This window comes from Biomphalaria glabrata, chromosome 6, assembly GCF_947242115.1.
Source record: "Biomphalaria glabrata chromosome 6, xgBioGlab47.1, whole genome shotgun sequence".
Lineage (NCBI taxonomy): Eukaryota > Metazoa > Mollusca > Gastropoda > Planorbidae > Biomphalaria > Biomphalaria glabrata.
In genome coordinates this window covers 26,222,419-26,244,700 of record NC_074716.1, presented here as the reverse complement: position 1 = coordinate 26,244,700, position 22,282 = coordinate 26,222,419, and the positions used below count along the sequence as shown (strand labels likewise).

Genomic DNA, 22,282 nt, shown 5'->3' with positions numbered 1-22,282 from the left:
GGAGACATTGTCTGAGTGAGGAGTGACTACAGCACATGGCCGGGTTGGATGTCCTGGGGAAGACATTGTCTGAGTGGGGAGTGACTACAGCACATGGCCGGGTCGGATGTCCTGGGGGAGACATTGTCTGAGTGGGGAGTGACTACAGCACATGGCCGGGTCGGATGTCCTGGGGGAGACATGGTATTCGTCATTGCAATGACAAGGGCAGACTACAGATGGAACTCCTCTCCGAATTTAAATTTACCAGCTCACCGTTTCCCAACAAAACAATAGTTTCAAGACAACAAGGAGACACTCATGCTCTAAACAGTGGGGCAACTACTTGACTCTCTATTAGTGAAGCAATACCATGTTGACCTCTAAACAGTGGGGCATCTACTTGACTCAATATTAGTGAAGCAATACCATGTTGACCTCTAAACAGTGGGGCATCTACTTGACTCTATATTAGTGAAGCAATACCATGTTGGCCTCTAAACAGTGGGGCAACTACTTGACTCTCTATTAGTGAAGCAATACCATGTTGACCTCTAAACAGTGAGGCATCTACTTGACTCTATATTAGTGAAGCAATACCATGTTGGCCTCTAAACAGTGGGGCATCTACTTGACTCTCTATTAGTGTAGCAATACCATGTTGACCTCTAAACAGTGAGGCATCTACTTGACTCTATATTAGTGAAGCAATACCATGTTGACCTCTAAACAGTGGAATCTACTTGACTCTATATTAGTGAAGCAATACCATGTTGGCCTCTAAACAGTGGGGCATCTACTTGACTCTCTATTAGTGAAGCAATACCATGTTGGCCTCTAAACAGTGGGGCATCTACTTGACTCAATATTAGTGAAGCAATACCATGTTGACCTCTAAACAGTGGGGCATCTACTTGACTCTATATTAGTGAAGCAATACCATGTTGGCCTCTAAACAGTGGGGCATCTACTTGACTCTCTATTAGTGTAGCAATACCATGTTGGCCTCTAAACAGTGAGGCATCTACTTGACTCTATATTAGTGAAGCAATACCATGTTGGCATCTAAACAGTGGGGCATCTACTTGACTCTATATTAGTGAAGCAATACCATGTTGTCCTCTAAACAGTGGGGCATCTACTTGACTCTATATTAGTGAAGCAATACCATGTTGGCCTCTAAACAGTGGGGCATCTACTTGACTCTCTATTAGTGTAGCAATACCATGTTGGCCTCTAAACAGTGAGGCATCTACTTGACTCTATATTAGTGAAGCAATACCATGTTGGCATCTAAACAGTGGGGCATCTACTTGACTCTATATTAGTGAAGCAATACCATGTTGTCCTCTAAACAGTGGGGCATCTACTTGACTCTATATTAGTAAAGCAATACCATGTTGGCCTCTAAACAGTGGCATTTACTTGACCATATATTAGTGAAGCAATACCATGTTGGCCTCTAAACAGTGGGGCATCTACTTGACTCTATATTAGTGAAGCAATACCATGTTGGCCTCTAAACAGTGGGGCAACTACTTGACTCTCTATTAGTGAAGAAATACCATGTTGGCCTCTAAACAGTGGGGCATTTACTTGACTCTATATTAGTGAAGCAATATCATGTTGGCCTCTTAACAGTGGGGCAACTACTTGACTCTCTATTAGTGAAGAAATACCATGTTGGCCTCTAAACAGTGGGGCATCTACTTGACTCTCTATTAGTGAAGCAATACCATGTTGGCCTCTAAACAGTGGGGCAACTACTTGACTCTCTATTAGTGAAGCAATACCATGTTGGCCTCTAAACAGTGGGGCAACTACTTGACTCTCTATTAGTGAAGAAATACCATGTTGGCCTCTAAACAGTGGGGCATCTACTTGACTCTCTATTAGTGAAGCAATACCATGTTTGCCTCTAAACAGTGGGGCAACTACTTGACTCTCTATTAGTGAAGCAATACCATGTTGGCCTCTAAACAGTGGGGCATCTACTTGACCATATATTAGTGAAGCAATACCATGTTGGCCTCTAAACAGTGGGGCATCTACTTGACCATATATTAGTGAAGCAATACCATGTTGGCCTCTAAACAGTGGGGCATCTACTTGACCATATATTAGTGAAGCAATACCATGTTGGCCTCTAAACAGTGGGGCATCTACTTGACCATATATTAGTGAAGCAATACCATGTTGGCCTCTAAACAGTGGGGCATCTACTTGACCATATATTAGTGAAGCAATACCATGTTGGCCTCTAAACAGTGGGGCATCTACTTGACCATATATTAGTGAAGCAATACCATGTTGGCCTCTAAACAGTGGGGCATCTACTTGACCATATATTAGTGAAGCAATACCATGTTGGCGAAGTAATACACACCAGGGTTATGCCAAGCGCCTACAGCTATACAGACCACCGCCTTGTTCGTGCAAATTTCAACATTGAAATCACAGCTAAACAAAAGGGATATCTTCGGACAATGAAGATGAATGTCGAAAAGTTAGTAAATGTACAGGACAAGTTCAAAGCTCGGAAAGCCCCAGCAAATTGATTCAGAGGCATATTGGAAACAACTAAAACAGACTCTCCCAGGTCACGAGAAACACTGCACTCATCCTTTAATCTTCGGAATCAAAGACATTACCATTATTATTATTATTATTATTATTGTTCACTTATAAACTCAAATTTAGATTTAGATGTAATCTGTTGCGTTTTCAGGTTTTCATGGCCTAAATTGTGCCGATGTGCAGAAACCCCAAATTATCAAATATCAAATACCTTTTCAGGTTTATACGTATACCCAAGAATCTATGTCAGAAATTGTTTTGGTGAGATTATTAGTTTTGAATTAAGATGTAATGCGCACGTGAAGGCGCGGGGAAACCAAAACAAGAACACCATTTCCAGCCATCAGTTTATGAACGCGCTGCACATCCCCTACGTCATAACGAGAGACGAGGTAGTCAATGCCTATGGAAGTCAACAAGAAATGTTCTAGCAAAGTTTCTGGCTAGTAATTCCATCTGGTAGAAAGTTGTTTTCAGTTAGCTTCACTTGGAACAGTCAAGACAAAGATGTTGGCTTTCTTCCTAGTCTTGTACATTGGCTGTTTTCAGGTTTCGGGTAAATAATCTGCGTAAAATCTCTACTTTAGGACTTTAGTATTTTAATTTAGAATCTAGATCTAGAGATCTAGACCGTAGATCTAGACATATATTATATAATCTAAATTTAATTATAAATCTAATCTAAATCTAGAATCTAGATTATTTAGATAAAGATCTAGTTCAGATCTAGGTATTCTATTTCTATTAGATTTTAGATCTAATCTAAAATTTTGAATTAGATCTAGATATATCTTCTTGATTAAGTACTAGATATAGATCTACATTCTCTGTATTTAAATTTCTGGAGCTCGATCTAGATTGGATCTAGAGTCTAGATATATCTAGATTTCTAGATGTAGTCTATATTTTAAATGTAATTGTCAGTCTGAGCTTACACTATAGATCTATGTCCAGATCTAGACCTAGATATATTATCTAGATTACTAAGAAGTATGTCTAGTCTCTTCGAGGTGACACTGAATGTACCCTAGATCTGGAAGTGGACATAGATTTATAAGTATAACTAGATCTAGATATGCGAGATACAGAACTAGATTTACTCAATTACGCTAGATCTATTTTGGACAGTACATGATATAGACTAGATCAGGGATGGGCAAACTTTTGAGTAGCGGGTTACAAACTTAAAGAAAAAATGTTATCGGCCTTTTTTTTTTTTTTTTTGAAATCTACAGAAATATAGTATGACATTTAGCATATTGATATCGAAATTTAACGAATGCACTGTGCATGAGGATGCAATAACAGTTTACATAATTTGCGGAACCTAAAGTTACCAATCGTTGAGGCGGTGGTATTAATTGTATTACTATCTTCTAAGTCTCCAATTCAAATCTAGATGTTCAAATGTACAGTACAGTTTCACAAACCTTTTTCTTATCCATACTTCACACAACGTGATTCACACCTGACCAATAGATTCTCTATAACAAGTATTTGTTAACAAAGAAGTCTTCTCGATTTTTTCTTTCGTCATGCTTCAAGAGTGACTAAATGAGACACAGCGGTTTGTCTTTACTATTGATGTCTAACTACTTCTAAGTGTGTTATTCTGAATAAAAAACAAGACAAAAAAGCAAAACATTCTGAATGAGCTTGATGTTTTCTAGTTGAACCTAAACTGAAATGCACTGTGACATGAAGAGACAATAAACACCTATAAACAATCATTTGTTGTGGGATGGACATTTAACACACTCTACGGTCTCCGCCATGGTCTAAGGAACATTTAGGCCAGGTTAAGACTTCTATGCAGCACCTATATACTACTTACATTCTACTTTATCAGGGCCTGCCCTAACCATTACGTTGCCCTATGCGAAATCGATTGCGCGGGGCCTAGTCAGGGTAGGCATGAGGATAAAAAGTAAAAATTAAGATTTTGTTTTAGTAAAAAAACAAAACAAAAGAAATTTGTCCTCGTGTGAAATTTTCATTAAATGAAGGCTGACGAATTCCGCCTTTTTTTTTAATCGCGAGTAGGATTGGCGTTTACCATATTGAATGACACCCCAAAATGACAATTTTGTCTATTTTTGAGGAGATTTTTAAGAGTTTTCAAAAGATTTTAATAATTTCAGGAGATTTCTAGGACTTATATTTTACAATTTCAGGAGATTTCCAGGAGCTCCTGGAAAATCAGGAGGCCGCGGAAAATCTTATAATATATGATGTAATGGTTTAATTAAATAAATAAAATCTAGAATTAGCGCGGGTCCTATGAAAGTGCGCGGTCCGCTGTGGACGCATCGGCTGCAGTGGCCTAAGGCCGGCCCTGTACTTTATATATAAATCTATATTATAAAGCAGAAAGTAAGGCGTATGTATGTATGAATGTATGTATGTGTGTCCCGCATAGAAATCAACACCGTTTCATCAATCTGGATAAAACTTAACATAAATGTTTCTTGTGTACTAACCGAAACAGAAACGATTGTAAAACTAAAAGCCCTAAAACAAGCTTAAGGCCCCTAAAAACAAGTTTCCCAACTGTATGAAAGTATTATTATTTCATGGATTTACGTCGCATAAACATGTTTACATGAGTCAAGATCGAAAGGATCTAGATCTTATTTTAAGAACTACACTTTGCACACATAGTTTTTTACTTTGACACATGAAAATACAAAATATAGTCCATTGATTTCATTATTTAATAAAATTAACTTTCAAATTAGTGTTTCAAAAAAAGCCTTTTTACATAAATTCTTTCCTTATATCTGCGAATTTAGAACGTCCTGACGTACACAATTAAAGTAATAAATCGCGTAAACCCGTTTTTATAGCATTTTATACTTGATATGACTGTATCGGCTTCACAGGTAAACCCATTTTCGCAAAACTACTTTTTATAAATATTTTCGTGGCGAAAGAGAAAAATTGAAAGGATCATTAGCTAAGTTTGACATAAATATATATCCAGTCCACTAGATTAGTAATACAAAAACTAAGGCCATTGGCGCGGGTAATATCTGGCTAGTATATATATATATATATATATACCTCATCATGTTTTCTCAGAAGTGTCTATGTCCAAGTGTGACGACCGCCATATTCAAGAACAGTTCTTCAAGCCAGGTCAGGACCTGCACATGTGGTGTAACCATAGTAACATGGGCCTATCGGGTAGGGATAACATGCAGTTAAAATCCTTCAGACTTGAACTGCAGCGAAGTGGAGCCTCCCGCTCCTATAAATGGATAAAGTCAGCAGAAGAAGACATCCATTCCTTCAATATTACAGAGGTAAGGTCTCATTAATACTTGCTCAAAGTCTCTAACTTTTTATAACCGCTAAAACGAATTAAAGTATATATATTAAAATATATGGAAACAACAGAACTCTATCCATGTAAATTTGTACAAATTAATCACCTACCTTTCTTAATTTAGCCTCATTTCTTTTGTCTACTATTAATAGTAAATAGTCTTAAAAATAATAAAAAAAAATTTATATACAAACTGATTTCATATTTAATTTTAAAACAAAACGCTGACAACGGTTGTTACAAAAATTATGTTTTTGAAAGGTAGATGTAAACTTAACGGTAGCTTGGTTGCTGACCAGTCTTGAATCTGTCATAAATCCGGCCATACATTGTAATAAATCTTGCCCTATATTGTCCAAAATCATGCCCTGTAATTTCATAAATCCTGCCCTGTAATGTCATAAATCCTGCCCTGTAATGTCATAAATCCTGCCCTGTAATGTCATAAATCCTGCCCTGTAATGTCATAAATCCTGCCCTGTAATGTCATAAATCCTTCCCTGTAATGTCATAAATCCTGCCCTGTAATGTCATAAATCCTGCCCTGTAATTTCATAAATCCTGCCTTATACTGCCATAAATTCTGCCCTCTACTGTCATACTAACAAGCGTCTATTTTCTTTGAAGGACCTGCCACTTGGAAGCGTTTGGAAAATCGAGACCAACAGAGTAGCCAGCGAACTGTTGTACAAACCCAGTGACACCCATGTCCACCTGGTCGTCAGGCACGCTTCGCCTCGAGATGTTGGACTGTATCATTGCTACATCAAGGCCAAGAGACGCGTCTCCGAGTCTCATGATTGGAGCGAGTACAGTGGAGTGAGCCAACCCATCTACTTCTCGCTCATAGGTAAGGTCACACTGACTTGTCAGGTCAACATTGAAACGCTAATGAGTCTGTCCAGGTGATGACTGTTTGGGTTTGGGCTCCAAGCAGCTCGTACAATTAAACCAATGTAAGCGTATTGCATTCTTAATACAGAGTTTGAATATTTTCAAACAAACGTACGTAGATTTTTAGCTTTTATTTACAGTAAATACACAACGTTCAACTTTATTGTAGATTTAATGTAGCTGTATGTAGAAACACGGGAACTATTCTCTGAAACACTTGACACAAAGTAGATTTACTGGCACGTATCTTTGCATCTCGTCTCTCATGTATGTCCTCCCGTATTATCTGTCACACTAGGACCTCAACTACGACTCGTGGGCACATTAGAAACAAGCTAAATATTAAAACAAACTTTTTTTTTGAAAACAAAGCTTGTCTAAGGGAAGAATTATGCCCTTACAACTAAATAATGTAGAGGCTATGTCCCTTTTTTCGATATTAAACAAAGTAATTAATTACCAATAATTAATAAACTGGTTAATTTTGTATTGATTCATGTTTTGGTACGTACAATAATAATAATAAGGCTAGTCTTCGAGTCCGAAGATTAGTGAGGAATGCAGTTTTTCCAGTGCCTGCGCAGTCCCAGCTGTGAACTTCATATTTTGCCACATCCAATGCAAGCATAAATATTGTCAGAAGTGGTCGATTTAGATTTTCTTTTCGCCGTCTGCGTTTGTCCTCGGCAGCAGATTTTCTTTTGGTCTCAAATGTATATCCCGGGGCCTTCGTGAGTGACCTCTAGCTGTCTCGTTCTGAGGCTGCATGCAACCAGGTGCTCTCTTCTATGTCTGCCAAGGAAAGTTGTCGCCTAAGCTGGTCTTTGAAGCGTTTCCGTGGGGCGCCTCTGTTACGTCGACGTACTTAAATAATTGTTTAAAGTATCAACTTGATCAGAGTTACGTGAGGGAGAAATAGTGTAAACAATTATTTAAGGGGACTTAATCCTACAAATTTCACCCTATCTGTGATTACTGATTCATGTCTTGTCCGCGTCAAGGAATACTTGTACACACATTTTAATGAACCGAGAATGTGGGAGAAAAAACGTGTACACACATTTGACCAGACAGACAGACAGACAGACAGGGTTGTTAAACTGTGTAACTATTCATCCTATACAACCAAAGTATCCGCTTATCGTAGAATCCTAGTTATATCCTAGTTATATCGGAAACATGCACAGAATATTGAGAAAACATCTACAGAATTAATGTCCATTATTTACCCCAGATCTAATGCTGTATGGTAAACATTGACATGACATAAAGTATCAGAGTTGTCTTGACCTGCAAGAGATTTTGGAGTACTTTAAAAAATGATAGATAGTCTTATCTCAGAGATAATTTAACCTACAAACCTTCCTGCCTATTTCCCTGAAAGATTAAACAAGATCTCTTTATCTGAAGGAACATTTGAGGACTATGAAGGCTACATATAAAACTCATTAATTGTCTGCAGTTCGAAAATGATTGAATTGATGAAACAGCAAATGAGATTACTCAAATTACTAAAGAAAAAAAAAGAAATATTGGTACATTCAAGTCTAAGGCCTACACGGAATATTGTTTAGGAAAATTGGTGCATAGTTGTACTGCAGTGCTTTCTCACTAAAGTACATGCACCACTATTGGTACATCCAGTCATGTCAAATGGTCTTAGTATGGTCCTTTATCTTAGTTATTGAAAAGCACTGCTATACTGAATCATGCATCTGTAAGTGCGGCTTGGAATAAGCTATATCACTCTTAATACATTTCTCATGAAATATTTAGACCAAATATCGTCTGATGGTGGAAATAATAATTTCATTTGCCATCTTGTCTTCTTTCTCATCATTTATTTCGCTTGGTTTTTGTTTTCAACCTGATGTCGAGATCATAGAAAAACAAAATGTGCAAATAGAATTGAGAAATCTTAGACTTCAGAAGACGGCAAGTTGTTGAGCCACAGTAATGTACGTTCCATAACTCCTCACTTTGCATTTCTTTTTTTAAATAAGTAATAAGGAAATTTAAAAATCAACTTTTACTAAGGGAGACAACAGCAGATACAGTTTAGTTTTGTTTAGTGGACCCGAGTTCAAGAATTCCAACAGCAGATACAGTTTAGTTTGAAATACAACATAAGCTTAAAGTTTACCAAGAGAAGTAACTCTTAAAACAATTTATTTAACTTTCATATTAGAGATGAACAGGTGTCGTGAATTTGTTTCTTCGATTATTGCCCCTAGTGTTTGTTTACATTTGTAAGACTGTGTACTGACCATATTTCGTGTTGTGATCTTTACTATGTGTGTAGTTGTTTGTCATTCAATGTAATAAAGCTTTAGATGTAACACGTTTTTTTTTTGTTATGCTTTCTCACACGCAAATTACCCCGTGCTAATATTTAAAACACAATAACAATAATAACTTACTAGATCTACTACTAGACATGTTCGTTGAAGTAGTACATCTATTTATAAACTAATGCATAATCATGAGACCTGAGTGCTGTATAGGAAGGATCTAAGTTTCTTCGTTCAAAGTTGCCGGCGCCCCTTGATGGTCATTGGCGTGAAAGAATATTTTACAAATATTAAGCTTCTGATGGATGCCGGTTCAAAAGTTACGACATAGGACATCTAGTCCGTATGTGACCTCAAAGAACCTTAACGGAAGGTGAAAAACAGAGATACCTCGGACCGGGAAGAGCTTTTAAAGATTAGTTTATACACCATTTCGTTCTCACAGGCTTAGAGGAAAGCAGCTGACAGCAGATGGACTCTGAAAAAGGCGGTCGTGGAACAGCTGGAGGGCTCTCATGAAGGTCGAGAGACAACTGTAGGGCCGTCAAGAAGGTAGCGGGACAGCTGAAGAGTTCTCAAGAAGTTTGAGAGACAACTGTAGGGCCGTCAAGAAGATAGCGGGACAAACATGTTAAACTCAAGAAACGTCGTTGTCCGAGACAAGAGAAAGTTAAAAAGACTCAACGATGGACAGCGGTTTGTCTGTCTGAGAGCAAAATATACATGTGGCATCTGGGTCTGTGTTGTGACATACACTTATCCTAAATCTGGGTCTGTGTTGTGACATACACTTATCCTAAATCTGGGTCTGTGTTGTGACACACACTTATCCTAAATCTGGGTCTGTGTTGTGACACACACTTATCCTAAATCTGGGTCTGTGTTGTGACACACACTTATCCTAAATCTGGGTCTGTGTTGTGCCACACACTTATCCTAAATCTGGGTCTGTGTCGTGACACACACTTATCCTAAATCATGGTCTGTGTTGTGGCACACACTTATCCTAAATCTGGGTCTGTGTTGTGGCACACACTTATCCTAAGTTTTTGGCATCGCAGACAAAGCTGTTCAGCATGCTGACGAACAAGTAAGACTTTTAAAGAGAGACCTACCTCTAGCTCCGCCCCTGTCTTTTTATTCTTTCAGTTGAGATTGTGCATCCCAATTTACAGAAATGTGTCATTTTTTGTATATCAGCAATATTATGGGATGTGTGTTTTATTATTAAGTGAAATCAGTCCTTTGTTTGTTTGTTTGTTTGTTTGTTTGTTTGTTGTCTACATGTTTCGGATATTGCTTCAGATTTAGAGCCTAAATCTTCATCATTTCGGCAGGGCATGGCGGAGGGCAGTGTTCAAACACGGGACAATCGAGACCAACGAACGTCAGTCCAGAAAGCGTACCCCACGACCTGGCAGTGATGTTCTCAACATATTGACATGACATTTCAGACTTGGTATCGACGTGTTGTCAACTATTACTAATGAAAACAAAATGTTGCTACTCCTTAAAGAAAAAAAATATTTTATTTTGTTTTTCCCTAAAACAGGTCAGTCAATCTATGAAAACGATTACGCTGATTGCTAAGCAAGGTCATAGCAAGGTCATAGCAAAGTCATCGTTTGTGTCAGGAACAAAAGAACACTGGTATAGAAAGCTTAATGAATTATTTTGAAATTGTCTTAAGGGACAAGAATGTTATGGTCTCAACCTCCAAACCTGCTGCCATCGAAGCCAAGAAGTAATTTTTTTTGTATTAGATGTATGGGTCAGTACTTCTATATGATCTAGTACTTCTATACGAACAATTACCTATAGGTATATGAAATACTTCTACAAGAATGTATACTTCTCTGCGAATCAGTATTTCTGTATGAACTAGTACATTTATATGAATCAGTACTTCTGTATGAACAAGTACCTCTATGTAAATCAGTATTTCTTTATGAACTAGTACCTCTATATGAATTAGTACTTCTGCATGAACCAGACTTCTATATGAACCAGTACTTCTATATGAATTATTACTTATGTATGAACTAGTACCTCTAAAAGATATAGTATTTCTGTATGAACTAGTACCTTTATATGAATTAGTACTTCTGTATGAACTTGTACCTCTATATGAATTAGTACTTCTGTATGAACTAGTACCTCTATATGAATCAGTATTTCTGTATGAACTAGTACCTCTATATGAATTAGTACTTCTGTATGAACTAGTACCTCTAGATGAATTAGTACTTCTGTATGAACTTGTACCTCTATATGAATTAGTATATCTGTATGAACTAGTACCTTTATATGAATCAGTATTTCTGTATGAACTTGTAGCTCTATATGAATTAGTATTTCTGTATGAACTTGTACCTTTATATGAATTAGTACTTCTGTATGAACTAGTACCTCTATATGAATTAGTACTTCTGTATGAACTAGTACTTCTATATGAATTAGTACTTCTGTATGAACTAGTACCTCTATATGATATAGTATTTCTGTATGAACTAGTACCTCTATATGAATTTGTACTTCTGTATGAACCAGTACCCCTAGATGAATTAGTACTTCTGTATAAACTAGTACCTTTATATGAATTAGTACTTCTGTATGAACTTGTACCTCTATATGAATCAGTATTTCTGTATGAACTAGTACCTCTATATGAATCAGTATTTCTGTATGAACTTGTAGCTCTATATGAATTAGTATTTCTGTATGAACTAGTACCTCTATATGAATTAGTACTTCTGTATGAACTAGTACCTCTATATGAATTAGTACTTCTGTATGAACTAGTACTTCTATATCAATTAGTACTTCTGTATGAACTAGTACCTCTATATCATATAGTATTTCTGTATGAACTAGTACCTCTCTATGAATTAGTACTTCTGTATCAACTAGTACCTCTATATGAATTAGTACTTCTGTATCAACTAGTACCTCTATATGAATTAGTATTTCTATATGAACTAAGTACCTCTATATGAATTAGTACTTCTGTTTGAACTAGTACCTCTATATGAATTAGTACTTCTGTATGAACTAGTACCTCTATGAATCAATATTTCTGTATGAACTAGTACCTCTATATGAATAAGTACTTCTGTATGAACCAGTATCTCTAGATGAATTAGTACTTTTGTATTAGCTAGTACCTCTATGAATCATTATTTTAACCAGAACACGTCTATTTGAGTTGAACATCGATTTCAACGTAACCATTTGATAACATTTCTGATCTGAAAGTTACGAGTCAAATAATGAGAAAATATTTTCAAAGTCATAATAAAATTATGCTCAAATCACATTGATTAAGGGAATTATTTTTTTTTTTAATTTGTTTTGATATTTTAATTAAACTTTATTTCAAAATATACAAAAAATGGAAAGTCTAAGTCTAGTAGTTGTAGTTCCCAAATTAAAAGTAAGATTAACAAGTTACAGAGAAAATGTTCCAAAAAAAATTATTTTAAAAAATTGATCCCAACAATTAAACAATAAATATTTATTAGAGCGAATAAAATCTTGCTCTGAATGAATGAATGATGTATTTAAAAGATTTTTCCCCTAGTGGCCATTTAGCTAATAATTCTTTTCTCTAATTTCAAGGAAAATCGTTAGAGTCGTTTTCGAGAACCGTGTCCTGGCAGGTTTTTTTATGCTTCCAGTTTATCTATGAAGGATTTGCAAGCTTATGAGTAGACTAGCCAACAAGACGTTGTGGTGCTCATTGAACTTTCTATTTTATGTCTGCAAACACAATCTAAATGATAGTATCGTCCATTTAGCATCATAACCTACTCAGTGTATGGAGACTTACATCTATTGAATACTCACGTGATAGCCGTCATCCCTAACCCTTGTATCTCATTACGAGAACAAAGCAAAGATTTTAATCCTGTTCACCTTACATTCACCACCACAAGTCTGAAGAAGATTTTTTTTATTCGCTAGCCAAACAAGATCGCGAAAGAGGAAAAGTGTCAAGGAACAAATGAGCAGCCCATTGAAGTGCATATCCTTCAGAGACTGGAGATGGAATGCCACACTTTGCATCCAACTTTACAGGACAAGCCCTCAAACTCCCAAGGAAAGAGGAAAAGTGTCAAGGAACAAATGAGCAGCCCATTGAAGTGCATATCCTTCAGCGACGCTGGAGATGGAATGCCACACTTTGCATCCAACTTTACAGGACAAGCATCAAACTCCCAAGGGAAAGGGAAGACTAAGGAATAAATGGCGACGCGATTTGAAACCAGATGCCATGCACAGGGTCCAGACGTGGGGATAGCTGGACTCGCCCAAAACCGTGATGCCTGCAGGAATCTGATTAGTGGACTATGTTCTACATGGGACCAATGGCAGAGATTAGAACTGATTTGAACTAGAGCATTTGTATAGGTGGACTGTGATTTAGTCGCAGTACCATGTTAGTGTAATGTATAGTACTATTACACAACACAATTGTACAAATAAAACAATGAACCAGAAGTTACCACTAGAGTTTAGTTCCGGTCTAGCTTAGACACTCCAAAACAAGAAAAACAAACTTACATAAAGCGTAATTGTATCAATTAATTTAGATCAGTCATGTAATTACTAGACTAACAATAAAAAAAAAGCATTTATAAAAATTAAAAAAAAAGGAAAACGACCTGAATTCAAACTCATGACTCAAACTTTCTCAGGTTTCTCAGGGCAATGAGGTAACCACTCTGCTTAAGGAGAGCTCATGTACATGGAATATATGTTAGTTATGTATTGTTTCTATAGTCTCATCCTATTTTTTCATGTTATGTTTACTAAGACTCAGACCACAATGTATAAAGGGAACTAATTCAGCTTATACCACCACTTCAGTCAGGTACAAATTATTTTTCTTGTTTGAGATAAAAAAACAAAATAATGAATTACCAATAATGAATAAATTAATTGTTGTTTTTTAAATTGATTCTTGTGTTGCCAGGTAAAGGAAATACTAGCTTTCGACCAGACAGACAGAGTGAGTTGATATAAGCTTTTTAAAAATCAGCTTATAATCTTCACCTAAATATATTTTTGTATGCTTTGATGCACGAGGGCTTGAACAAGAAAAACCAAATGATAATGTATGCAAGTTGTTTTTTTAAATAAATGTATTTATTAAAAACTAGTTTAATATCCATTTCTAATTATCTTTGCAAACATCCCTTTGATTCTTGCATGCTGGAGCAGAGAAAGGCTCACACAGACCTGGAATAATTAAATCAACATTTCATTAGTTTGAAGATAGAATGGTATAAACAGGTATATACTGTCTACTGTCACGGAAGGTAAGCGAGCAAGGCCATTTTCAATAACAAATTATTAATTCTTTTATTGGTTGAACATTTGCATCACAAGGTCATGGTGGCATGTTAATTCCAGACCATAAGACTAAGACTAAGACTAACTGCTTTATTGATCCTTACGGAAATTTGTTGTGATTACAAGGACTCGTTTCTCATATAAAGACAACACAACAGAAAAATTTTGAAATTCAACGCAAGCGAAAGGAAATTGGTTGGTTCCGAAAAGGCGGGAGGACGAAGGTGGTAAAATGTATTTGGGAGGAGTCAAAGGTTTTGGGGATGTTTGAACGACGTCAGTAAATGTGTTGAATTCAATTGTATTGTACAGTGTGTATGATCCTTAGTTCCTGAATAAAAGCTTTGTAGTTATTGTTTTGAATTTATACTTTACATTTGTATCTCCGGCATCACTGTACAAACAATGCAACTGTACACAATTAGAACACAAGAAACGCATCGTCTGATCAACACAATCTTTCAGTAACATTAAGACATCATTATCATCTGGCACTCAAAAATATAAAGTCACATTTACATATACCTTTTCACTGATACTAAAATGTCAACAATGAGTACGCATTCATTCTGTAGTGACTAAATATATAAATCCAGTGGACATCAGCGTAGCAAGGCACCAGTGGACATCAGCGTAGCAAGGCACCAGTGGACATCAGCGTAGCAAGGCACCAGTGGACATCAGCGTAGCAAGGCACCAGTGGACCCGAGTTCAAGAACTTAATGGTTCCCTCCCTCTCCTGTTGGGTGTGACAATGGTGACGAAAACAAATCTCGTCCTAACTAGGTCAGTCTTACAAAAGTCTCTAAAAGTAATAATGTCATTACACCATTGAACAATGAAAAAATAATATACATTTGAAAATTTGAATTCCAACAATCTTGATTTGTTGTTTTACTTTCAAAGGCCCGTAACGATAAAATGAACTTCCTCGCGCCATGGCTAATATTTCTAAAGCAAAAGGAGCCTTGTCAACAAATATAAAAACACTACCTCATTAAATTATAGCTTTTATATGGCGCTACTTTCATGCTTATAGCATGCTCAGAGCGCTATGGTGAAATCTCATTGTTGAACCAGTGGGGGGGAGGGGGTATCTGGGAGAAAGTTTTCCGTGCTGCCTTTAGGCGCTCAGTAAACACAACTCTGCTCGAGTTGGGTGTCAACCTTGAGCCCCCTTCATAGGTAGCCAAGCGGCATTGTGCCAACATTGGCAAGTAATGAAGCTTTGGACTCGGTAACAAAGTGTCGACACGGTAAGGCATCTGTATACTTTAACCTTGCATTACTGAACGGTAAGGCATCTGTCTACTTTAACCCTAGCATTACTGAACGGTAAGGCATCTGTATACTTTAACCTTGCATTACTGAACGGTAAGGCATCTGTCTACTTTAACCCTAGCATTACTGAACGGTAAGGCATCTGTATACTTTAACATTAGCAATACTGAACGGTAAGACATCTGTATACTTTAACCCTAGCATTACTGAACGGTAAGGCATCTGTATACTTTAACCCTAGCATTACTGAACGGTAAGGCATCTGTATACTTTAACCCTAGCATTACTGAACGGTAAGACATCTGTATACTTTAACCCTAGCATTACTGAACGGTAAGGCATCTGTATACTTTAACCCTAGCATTACTGAACGGTAAGGCATCTGTATACTTTAACCCTAGCATTACTGAACGGTAAGACATCTGTCTACTTTAACCCTAGCATTACAGAACGGTAAGACATTCCTACTTTAACCCTAGCATTACTGAACGGTAAGACATCTGTATACTTTAACCCTAGCATTACTGAACGGTAAGACATCTGTCTACTTTAACCCTAGCATTACTGAACGGTAAGACATCTGTATACTTTAACCCTAGCATTACTGAACGGTAAGACATCTGTATACTTTAACCCTAGCATTACTGAACGGTAAGGCATCTGTATACTTTAACCCTAGCATTACTGAACGGTAAGACATCTGTATACTTTAACCCTAGCATTACTGAACGGTAAGACATCTGTATACTTTAACCCTAGCATTACTGAACGGTAAGGCATCTGTATACTTTAACATTAGCATTACTGAACGGTAAGGCCGTTGATTTGTTCTCAGTCAATATATTTGTTTATTTTATTTGACCCAAACCTCCCCACCTTTTGTGTTTGCACTTTCAATAAAACGGCCCTTGCTCCCCAGCAACATACTTTTTAAACTTAAAAACTTTAAAAATTCTAGTTTCTGTTACGTTGAATTGGAACGGCCCATTCTCTGTCTCTCTCCTTCTCTTTCTATCTCTCTCTTTTCTCAATGTGTCTTTCTTTCTCTGTTTCACTCTCTCCTTATCTCTCTTTCTCTCTCTATGAAACATACGTATTTAAACTTTATATATAATATATAAACTGTGGCCATTTTGGTGAAATACTAAAAATTAAATTCAAAAGCTTAATCATAAAAAGCTTAAGATTTTTCGCAAATTTCTGCGCCGAAAAAGCGAATCTCTCGAAACCGTTACTTAGTGAGCACATACGAGCTAAAAGAGACCCGTGTACAAAATTTTAATGCAATCCGTTGGTCGGTTTCTACGATCTCTTGATAAAATCAGTAAAGGGATGAGCCAGTTAGTGGTATTTTGCAAATATATTATTGATTTCATATGTCTATTTGCGCAATGAGTGCTTGAAATAGAAATAAAAGATGGCCTAATTCATCCAAACTGTGACCGTGAGCTACAACGTTAGTTTGGGCCACACGGGAGCCATGAGATACTACAGCTGAGTGTCCATACCTGGATGTCCTTTGGGATCATTTAGAGCAACGTTGTTGCCCACACGCCATGTGCACTGGGGGTCACCGAGCTCTTCACCGTTGGTCAACCCATCCAAGTCCGAATCTGTTTTACACAGAGATTCGGTCCATGTATAGCCAGTAGAGGCGAAGTCCTGAGAAAAAAAAAAAGGTTTATGGAGAAACAACATTAGATTTTGTTTCCTTTCAAACATTCCAAGATTTCCCAGAATATAGAAGCATTGATAAGCAAAATTTTTCAAAAACTTATAATAATGTGAAATATATTGTGTAGAATTGAACTCAGGTTAAGCTATTGGTCGGGTGGTTGTCCAGTTGTTGAGTTCAACTGTGCAGGCTTATTAAAACAATTGACTCTAAACATTGTTGTGAGACTTTCATCATCTTTCTCTCACTCTATTATCTCGTCCCTCTTTTTGTAAATTTTTCAGTCGGTACTAAACTATTCGTTAGAAAAACAAGTTTACTCAGATGTTTAGTTGTTGACAGAATCTTAAATCTTAAAATGTTACAGATGTTACTTTTAAAAGAAGATTCCATCACTTTTCCAGGTAATCTCTTTGAAGTTTTGAAATGAAGGAGAATTAATTCGTCGTTAGATGTGTACTTCATAACCATATATATATATATATATATATATATATATATATATAGAAAGAGAGAGAGAGAGAGAGAGAGAGAGAGAGAAATATTGGTATTCATCACATTCTGAAAACCCTCTTGGACCCGTCTGTCTACAGAGCTCCTCCCTGACCCCAATCTGGCGAAAATTTTCGAAAATTTTTTTTTGCGTCGTCAGGGAAACCACTGGTAAACGTTTGAGAAACACTGGAGAAATGTATTAAATTCAGAACACTCTACAAACGTCTTTTTATTCGGAGTACAATATTAGAATGTTTATGAAGAATAAAAAAAGAAAAAAAAAACTTACATCACCAAATGGATTCGTCTCGCCTCCAGCTGTGGAATTAAAATGGCCTACAGCTTGCCAGACGCCGCCACTGGGGCAAGGATTGGTGACATTGAATCCATTAGGGATACGCCCTCTGAAGGACGGGAACGCAGAACACACCTCAAGGAGGACAGCAAAGACTATGAGCTTATACATGATGACTGTGGAGGAGATCGAGTTCAAGTTCGTTTACAAAGGACAAAAATATAAACAACAATAGCACTTGCCAAAATTAAGACTGTATTTTCTCATGCTGGGCACATGTTGTCAGACAGTAAGTTTCACCCTGGGCCATGGTGTGTCTACATAAATCATATATAAAAATTAATAACGTGACCTCTACTTTGATTTGTTTTACTCCATTATAGAAATGGATTGTCTGAATCGTTGCGCATTAAATGGTGCCGAGTCATTGGCGAGTATCAAACATATTTGTGTTGGCGTTATAAAAACCAAGCTGTCCATAGGTCCATCACATGAGCTCAAAAGCTTTGCATACAATTAGTGTTTCATTTTGTAAGTAAGAAGATCTCTCCTAGACATCGGTCATTGTTTTGGTTCTTCGGGTCACCGCGACAAAGCCGGTGCTTTTTTTCTGTAAGACAAAGTGACACATTTGTCAGACTCCTGGCTAGTGTCCACTTAGAGTTTAACAATCATACGTCATCTTTTAGTTTTCTTACATGGCGACAGCGTGCATGCAGTGAATATAACTATAGGTGGCCGGGGATTTGAACTTTCTACAAGAAACACATAGAACGACCACGTATTATCTATCAGCTTAACATTTGGTTTGAATCATTTTGAGGTTTGAACTAAAATTTCTAAACTAGTCCGTGTTGTGACTATATTTCCGACATGCAGGTTGTAGATAGATTAAATGCTTAAGGCCAGCTTAGTTGTAAATGGGTCCTTGGACTTAGTTATAACAATTGCATGCATCATTACACCACCGTAAACGGTCATAAAAACAAGTGATCTAAACTTAACCACCACGAGAACCACCAGGTTTTAAAAGAAACCACACAAATTAAAGTTTTAAATTACCAGCCCATCAATACCTACAGCTATAAGATACAATTTTGGACTAAATGAGATCTACTGATCGTAAAACAGGTATTTCCAGAAAAAAATAATTGATTTTAAACAATCTCTTACCTGTGAGAAGTTGTAGCAATGAAAGAGAAAGCTGACTGTCCCATGATGCACCATTTATATATGACATACTGCAGTGTTTCTCACATCTTTAACAACCATCCAACAACACTCGATTCTTTAAAACTTTCATGTGTATTTCTTTGAGAAAATGGAGTTTAACATCCAATATTTCTGTTCGTTTGGTAATGAGTATATTGGAAGACACGAATTTGTTCTTATTATTATTTACTTTACATATGTGATAAGAAGATAGATAAATAATCATAATCATAGACGGACAGACAGACAGACAGACAGACAGACAGACAGATAGATAGATAGATAGATAGATAGATAGATAGATAGATAGATAGATAGATAGATAGATAGATAGATAAATAGATTATAAAACTCTAATGGCTACTTGACATTGTTCTGGGAAAGTAAAGGCTGTAGGTTGTTGTACTGACCACACGACACGCTCGTCAATTGTTGGCCATTAAATGATATGACTTTTAAATCATCTGCTCTGTAGGTCTGAAAAAAATGTTGGGGGGATACTTCACCTTTACCTTCCCTTATTCCTTAGTCTGTTGAATTGATTAGGCAGCACACGTGATCCGTTGACCGTCTTTCTCCATACTTCTCAACCTATCGCCATGACTAGAATCTCTTTCAAAAACAGTCCCGTCCATCTTTTAATATTGTCTTCCCATCGCTTGCGCTGTCTGCTTCTTCTTCTTATCCCTGGTACTGTTTCTTACAGAGAGGTCTTGACGAGACATCTTCTGATATGGCCCTATAGTTTTAGTTTGCGTCTTTTGAAATGGCTCCTCCTCCTCTCTCTGTAGTTAGCCTCCAAAATTCTCAAGCCTACAAGAATTGTCAAAACGCCTTAAAGAATTTAACTTGGCTTAAAGACGAGACAAAATGGGGGTCGGTAGTAACTAAAGATTTAGATCCGTTCTTGCAGGATGTCTTTTAGAAGAGAGATAAAAGAAAACTCAAGTCCTGTTTTTTTTTTTTTAAACTAAACGTTCCTAAGTCTAATTGCCATGGCAACTCATCTTTAACTGGATCTAAATGTATGTTTATAATTATAGCTGCAACTCGGACCAAATATGCAAAAATATTAAAGCATTCTTGTTACACAAAATGTTCATACCTACCTTTAACGAGGATCAAATAATTGCATACAAGAGTAGTCAGACTAGCCGGAATCGGAATATATGTTATTGAATAAATGTATAAAATCAATATGATTACTTTTCTGTGTGTGTGTTCCAAATTTAAGAAATTAAAAAAAGAAAAGAAGTGCCTTTGATATCCTAATGAAATCTAATAGAATATTGACCTGAAGAATTATAGTGAAGGGTTAGAACCTTTCCGTAACTGATGTATGATCAGGTCTATTTAAATGTTAAATGTCACCAATAAATACAATGGTAACCTTAAAGGTATATGTATATATTGTTACGAATCTCACTATCCAGGCTCTCTGCAAACTGCACCATACACCACCAACTTAAAGAACTTGACAACTCAGGGCTCCAAAATAACGTAACACTTTAATGGTTGAATAAATAACAGCCAATACTGTACCATGGCTAAACTTACACTGTACAAATATCTCTCCGATAAACACCGTACCGCCGTATCAACTCTTGCACTGGCCTCTCCGTCTCGTTCCGGGCTTGCACTGGGTTCAACAGTTTAGGACTGACTTCACACACTAGGCTTGTTGTGTCAGACTCGATCGCAGACCAAGATCAAGACGCCAGTCGTCTCAACTGTACTTGACAGTACTCCGTACTGAACCGTCGTAATGCTCCGTACAGAACCACACCGTTGAACTGTGCTGCAGTTGACCGTGTTCTGAGCCCCTGTCGTGAACCGTCTCTCGTGAACCGTCTTGACTGCGACACCTCCGCTCTTTATATTGGGTCCCTACTGGCCTTCTAGAACCGGACGGAACATCGCTCGACGTTTCTAGCTTCGTCGCATGACTACATCCCTCGTGACGCTCCTGAGCTCTGTTCACGACGGCGATCCTTCCCGAACCGTCCTGTTGACACTCGACTCGGCTGATCGTCGTAACTCGTCACGGTTGACCGCTCGTCTAGCGCTGGCCTTGGGCAATTTGCGTCGGCTGACTACACTCACACCACTACCCCCATCTGTGCCACCACCAGGTTTATAACAATATGTATCTTTATTTTAAATTAACCTTGTGTGGTTCAAATATGTATAATGTGTAAAATTTGCAATTTACAATCTTTTTAATTTAGGAGATTTAATGTTGGTTGCCTGATCATTTAAGACTGCCGTTACTATGGTCGTGAGTTCAAGCCCTGCCCGTGACCATCCCATGACGCCTTGAGAGGTTCAGTGTAGTCAGTGATCTGAAGGGAATGGAATACCACATGTCGATGGTTGCATATATATGTTTCTATAGTAAATGTCTTTTGTTAAGAGAACTTTGAATGCGTATAGGCCTATTGTAACAGTGTTACAGATCACTGAAGGAGCAAAGGGGATTAAGCTACTTGTGAATTTGTGACTTCATGAGGAAAAAAAGATAGATCTAGACAGTATGGCTATATGAAAGATGTATGAACATTGAAAACAAAAAGATAGATCTAGACAGTATGGCTATATGAAAGATGTATGAACATTGGAAACAAAAAGATACCCAACGTTTGTCAATCTAGTCGAATAGAGTCGATTCCAATAATTTAGTGGCATCCAACCGAGACCGTTCGTTCTAGAAAGCCTTGAGTAGTTTTAAGTTGATGTATAGACCAATAAGTTGTGATCTTGGTGTGATGGAAACTCAAAACTCATCAGATTTACTATCAGTTTTGTAAAGGTAGATACCAGTTGAGTGTGCAGTCTTTGGTTTGATAGATAATCTAATCTACTACAGATTGAAAGAAAGACAAAGAAGAGATAACAAATTA

At 37.1% G+C, this 22,282-nt stretch overlaps 2 protein-coding genes across 4 annotated transcripts; one reads left to right on the top strand and one right to left on the bottom strand.

The window, feature by feature from the left end:
• The first annotated feature begins 2,915 nt into the window (after positions 1 to 2,915).
• LOC106070590 (uncharacterized) lies at positions 2,916 to 12,389 on the top strand. Of its 2 annotated transcripts, none has more exons than XM_056032974.1 (4): positions 2,916 to 3,112; positions 5,638 to 5,861; positions 6,512 to 6,734; positions 10,622 to 12,389. In XM_056032974.1, the coding sequence occupies exons 1-4, from the start codon at positions 3,064 to 3,066 to the stop codon at positions 10,657 to 10,659; spliced, it is 534 nt and encodes a 177-aa protein (XP_055888949.1). In that variant the 5' UTR covers positions 2,916 to 3,063; the 3' UTR covers positions 10,660 to 12,389. The 2 variants fall into 2 exon arrangements, with proteins under 2 accessions (XP_055888949.1, XP_013085983.2); XM_013230529.2 differs by having other exon boundaries at positions 2,920 to 3,112.
• Positions 12,390 to 14,191: 1,802 nt separating this feature from the next.
• Positions 14,192 to 19,490, bottom strand: LOC106070589 (temptin-like). 2 transcript variants are annotated; one of them, XM_013230526.2, is made up of 4 exons: positions 19,344 to 19,490; positions 18,165 to 18,346; positions 17,214 to 17,367; positions 14,192 to 14,310 (listed from the first exon to the last, which is right to left on the bottom strand). In XM_013230526.2, exons 1-4 carry the CDS (start codon positions 19,408 to 19,410, stop codon positions 14,246 to 14,248), a joined length of 468 nt encoding a protein of 155 aa, XP_013085980.2. In that variant the 5' UTR covers positions 19,411 to 19,490; the 3' UTR covers positions 14,192 to 14,245. The 2 variants fall into 2 exon arrangements, with proteins under 2 accessions (XP_013085980.2, XP_013085982.2); XM_013230528.2 differs by lacking the exon at positions 19,344 to 19,490 and adding an exon at positions 19,251 to 19,304.
• Between the last annotated feature and the right edge of the window lie 2,792 nt (positions 19,491 to 22,282).